This window comes from Papilio polytes, unplaced genomic scaffold (assembly GCF_000836215.1).
Source record: "Papilio polytes unplaced genomic scaffold, Ppol_1.0 DF823980.1, whole genome shotgun sequence".
Classification (NCBI taxonomy): Eukaryota; Metazoa; Arthropoda; class Insecta; order Lepidoptera; family Papilionidae; genus Papilio; species Papilio polytes.
In genome coordinates, this window is record NW_013525224.1 from 534,303 (window position 1) to 539,450 (window position 5,148).

At 37.6% G+C, this 5,148-nt stretch overlaps 1 protein-coding gene across 1 annotated transcript in view; it reads left to right on the forward strand.

The window, feature by feature from the left end:
- The window catches only part of LOC106101440 (1-phosphatidylinositol 4,5-bisphosphate phosphodiesterase), a 44,527-nt gene that overhangs the window by 29,393 nt on the left and 9,986 nt on the right, over positions 1–5,148 (forward strand). The window contains 6 exon segments of the mRNA XM_013280677.1: positions 234–400; positions 1,016–1,226; positions 1,826–2,084; positions 2,673–2,852; positions 3,822–3,975; positions 4,662–4,819. Of these exon segments, the coding sequence (XP_013136131.1) occupies positions 234–400; positions 1,016–1,226; positions 1,826–2,084; positions 2,673–2,852; positions 3,822–3,975; positions 4,662–4,819 (1,129 nt within the window).

Sequence of the window (5,148 nt, forward strand, 5' to 3'; positions counted from 1 at the left end):
ATATTGGTCCATGATATAGTACCTACACATACGCCCAATTCTGACGAACTGTTCAGTAAAAACTGTGCAAGTATAAGACATTTTAAGTATCAGTTGAACTGTACAGTCAAAGAGTACACGACTGTTCAGTTAAAACTAACAATTTGAAGTAACCGTGTGTAGGGCTTAAGTTTTAATTAATTTAATTTTATCTTTAAACGAGCTTATTATTAAATTGTAATGAAAATTCACAGTACTCAAGGTAAATCGGATACCATCAATTTGGACCAGTTCGTGAATTTCTTGAACGAGAAACAACGCGACCCGCGACTTAACGAGATCCTGTACCCGCTGTATGACGACAAACGTGCGTTGGAAATCATCACTGATTACGAGCAGAACGAGGAGGCAAAGAATGCTAGTAAGTATACACACTTAGACCTAAATTAACTTTTTATAGTCTTTGATTATGGTCTTTATGTCTATATCTTGGGTTGCCATTAATCATTTTCTTTGACTTATATCAGTATATAACTTACTACTTTTATCCGCGTTTCTTTCTATGTAGAAATAAAAATAAAACAAAAGCAAGTAGCCTATGTGTTCCTAACATACTACATCTATGATAAATTTCATCCAAATCCTTTCAGCAGTTTAGGCTATAAACTAACATACATTCATGCAATCATTCACATTTTTAACAAAGAAAAGTTAAATTATTATTTATTCTACCTTACTAATTACTATTACTTTATTAATTACTAATGTTATAAATTCCAAAGTTTAGATAAATGGATAGAAGGCACAAATCTAGAGAATAGTCTGGAATAACACATAGGAGTCTAAGGGCCTGTTCCATCAAATTATAAATTGTCTTATAACAATCCAACGTGTAACACATGTGATGGAAATCTCAGATTTTGTTCTCTGACAGTGGCGTCATTTTTAACCTATCTGAGCCTGTATCAGCCAGTGGTAGGCCCTAAGTCTTAGATTAAGATAGAAGGCAAATATTTACATAGTATTATCGTGTCAGAATGTCTGACGAAGGACGGCCTGATCCGCTACCTGATGTCCGACGAGAACGCGCCAGTGTTCCTGGACCGCCTGGACACGTACATGGACATGGACCAGCCGCTGGCGCACTACTACATCAACTCCTCGCACAACACCTACCTCTCCGGCCGCCAGTTCGGCGGCAAGAGCTCCGTCGAGATGTACCGACAGGTCCTTCTAGCAGGATGCCGGTAATGCTACCTTCTGTTCTTGAAAAACTATAGGACTAATGGCCGGTTTCCCAGTTTGTTTTTCGTTTGATAAATTCATGAAATGCGTTTCCGAACTCGAGTTTTACTCTATTGTAACTTAGTTCAACCTAACATTAATGATTCTCCAGGTATTCTCTACTAGTATTATAAAGATGAAATATTTGTATTTTTGTATGTATTTAAATAACTCAAAAACTATTGGACCGATTTCCAAAAATATTTCATTATTAAAGAGCTACGTTATCAGTGAGTGAGATGGCTATATTGATTTTATTTTTTATTTTTTTTTTAATTTTACGCAGACGAAGTCGCGAGCAACAGCTAGTGATAAAATAAACATAAATTGTATAAACTTCCGTGAGACATTATTATAACTAACTTGCATGTGCTCGCGATTTGGTTTGCATGAAATTGAAAAATGTAGCCTATGTTACTCTCTGATAATTTATCTTTTTAATGGTGAAAGAATTTTTGAAATCGTCCCATTAGTTTTTAAGTTATTACAATACAAAAATACAAAATATTCCTCTTTAAGATTTTTAACAAATATGAGAGACTGACTCTGTAATTGTCTCCAGTTGCGTGGAACTGGATTGCTGGGATGGTAAAGGCGAAGACGAGGAGCCAATCATAACCCACGGCATGGCGATGTGTACCGATATCTTATTCCGTGACGTCATCTACGCGCTGCGCGACACCGCCTTCGTGACGTCAGACTGCCCCGTCATCCTCTCCTTCGAGAACCACTGCTGCAAGGCGCAGCAGTACAAACTCGCCAAGTACTGCGACGAGATCCTAGGAGACCTGCTGCTGAAGGAGCCTCTGCCTGAACACCCGGTGAGACACGAATTACTTCTTTATGTCTATAACATACGACTTACATTCAAACTAGCTGTTCCTATGCGACTTCATGCGCATAAAATTATAAAAAAACCATTTTATTGTTCACATTTGTCAAAATTGAAAATGTCAAAATGACATGACATAATGTCAAACCATGGCAACCTTGTTTCCTTGATGTTGGCAACAACTTATGGTCTCTTTCCCACATTATGATTTCTTTCCAAAACTTTTTACCCCTAAGTTTAATGGCGTGAAAATATATAGCCTAAAGCGTGACGTAAGGCTAGAGCTTTTTACTAAAAAAAGAATTATTCAAAAACGTGCTGTAATTTCTGACATTTTAGACAACAAAGAAGTGTGTATTTACGCTTTATTATAAAAGTAGAGATTGATGTAGAGCACAGTCTGGAAAAACACACAAGCTACTTACTTTTGTTTTTTAATACCACGCGAACGGACTCGCGGGCGAAAACTAGTATCACATAAGTATTGTTATATCCCTACTCCTTCAATAAGTTATAAATAGCAAATTAAATTAACTTAAAATCCCTCTATTAAAATAAAAAGGCCAAAATCTTCCAGTTGGAGCCTGGCCAGCCGTTGCCGCCACCTTCAATGCTCAAGAGGAAGATCATGATCAAGAACAAACGGCTGAAGCCGGAAGTGGAGAAGCAGGAGCTTGAACTCTTCAGACAGGGACAGTTCGTTATAGAAGACGAGGTGAAAGAAGATGCGTCTGCTGTAGTGGTGCCGGAGAAGAAGGTATACTGACATCAGATATTTATAAAAGACTAGCTGTTCCCGTGAAATTATGAAAATTTCATTTTATTGTTTACATTTGTCAATAGCAAATGTCAAAATGACATGACATGACAAACTTTAGAAATCTTTCTGTCTTGATGTTGGCAGCAACTTATGGTCTCTTTCCCACATTAGGGTTTTTGTCCGAAATATTTACCCCCTAAGTTTAATATAGTGTAAATATATAGCCTAAAGCATGACGTAAGTGTAGGGCTTTTTATCAAAAAAAAGAACTATTCAAAAATATGCTGTGATTGCTGACATCTTAGGCAACAAAAATGTGTTTGTTTACGCTTTATTATAATAGAATACAATAGTCAGTAAACATTTTTTCACCGGTAACTTTTTTGAAAGGTACTATTTTGTCAAGTTTAGTATTCCTTGTATTGACATGTAAAATATTTTACAAAAAATAAGCTCCATCTTTTGTTAAATATAAACATTTAAATATTCAGTGACATCTATAGGCAAATCATTGAAACACGATCTTACTAATATAAATGCGATAGTTTAGATGTATGGATGTTAATTTGTAGCCTAACCAACTGAACAGATTTTAATTTGGTAGATGTAAAGTCTGGAACAACACATGGGCTATTATATTTTTTTAATTCCTTAAGGTCGAAGTCACGGGAGAAAGCTAGTTAATTATATTGACATGTGGTTTTGAGGCTATTAATAAATAGTGTTAGTAAAACATGTGTCAAGTGAAGTGTCAACTACTGTTTTGAATCTCTTATCATCATCCCCTTGCCCTTATCCCTTACGGAGGGTCGGCACAGTATGTGCTCCATACATCTCTATCTGCCGTCATATCTGTATCCACTCCCTTAAGCATATCCTTTGTCACACAATCCATCCATCATCAATTTTAAATCTCTGAGATAAATTAATCAAGTTTGTTAAACTGTTTTTCTTCTCTGTCTGCAGCCGGAGGAGGTGGTGGCGGAGGCGGCCGCTGGGGGGGATGAAGCACCCCCGCCTGTAGCCTACACCGGCTCCACCACCAACGTGCACCCCTGGCTCTCCTCCATGGTCAACTACGCACAGCCCATCAAGTTCCAGGGCTTCGAGGAGGCTGAGAGTCAGTACTCAACTTCATCCGCTTAAAATTATAAAAACACCATTTCATTGTTTAAAGTGATATTTAACAAAGGTCTTTGACATTGGATAACAATTACCGTTACCATGACAACCTTGCTTTTTATATTAGCTAGTATTTTTTGTCCCTTTCCCACATGAAGGCTTTTTCCAAGTTATTCACTCTCTAAGTTTGATAGCGTGAAAATATTTAGCGTGTCGTAAGGCTTTTTATTAAATAAATAATTGTTAAAAAATGTACCGTAATTGCTGACATCATACATAACTAATGTTTGGTTAAAGATCCCATTTACTTATAACCTAGAAACTCATTAATGTTAGATTGAGTTAAATTTCAACGGAGTTACAAGTTACGTAGTTCACAAACGAATTTCATGAAATTACCAAACCAAAAACACTAAAAAATGGTTAAATATGGCTGGGAAACCAACCATAAATAGTGTTTACGCTTTATTATATTAGTACAAGCTTTCACCCGTGACTCCGTCCGCGTGGAATTGACAAAAAAACAGTGATTAGCCTATGTGTTCTTCCAGACTATCCTCTACATTTATGCCAAATTTCATCGAAATCTGTTCAGTCGTTAAGGCTACAAACTAACAAACATCCATCTAAACTTTCGCATTTATAATATTGGTAAGATAGATGTAATATTCTTATATGTTACAGAGAAGAATATCTACCACAACATGTCATCGTTCGCGGAGACCACCGGCATGAACTACCTGAAGTCGCAGGCCATCGACTTCGTGAACTACAACAAGCGGCAGATGTCCCGCATCTACCCCAAGGGCACGCGCGCTGACTCCTCCAACTACATGCCGCAGGTCTCTTACTCACTTCACTCTCTTCCTCTTCTCTTCTCCCCCGAAACATGCTGGACTCTAACTATATGCCTCAGGTTTCCTACTTTATTCTCTAATTTTTTCTTATTCCATGAAGCGTATGGAACTCCTCTAACTACATACTGCAGGTCTCTTACTCACTCTCTCCTTTTCTTTTCTCCCCCTCGTGGCACGCGGGACTCTAACTACTTGCCACAGGTATCTTACTCTCCTCACTATCTCTCTCCCCTGAAACATACATGACTCCTCTAACTACATACCGCAGGTCTCTTATTCACTCTCTTAGACACGTGGACCTTAAATTATCTGGT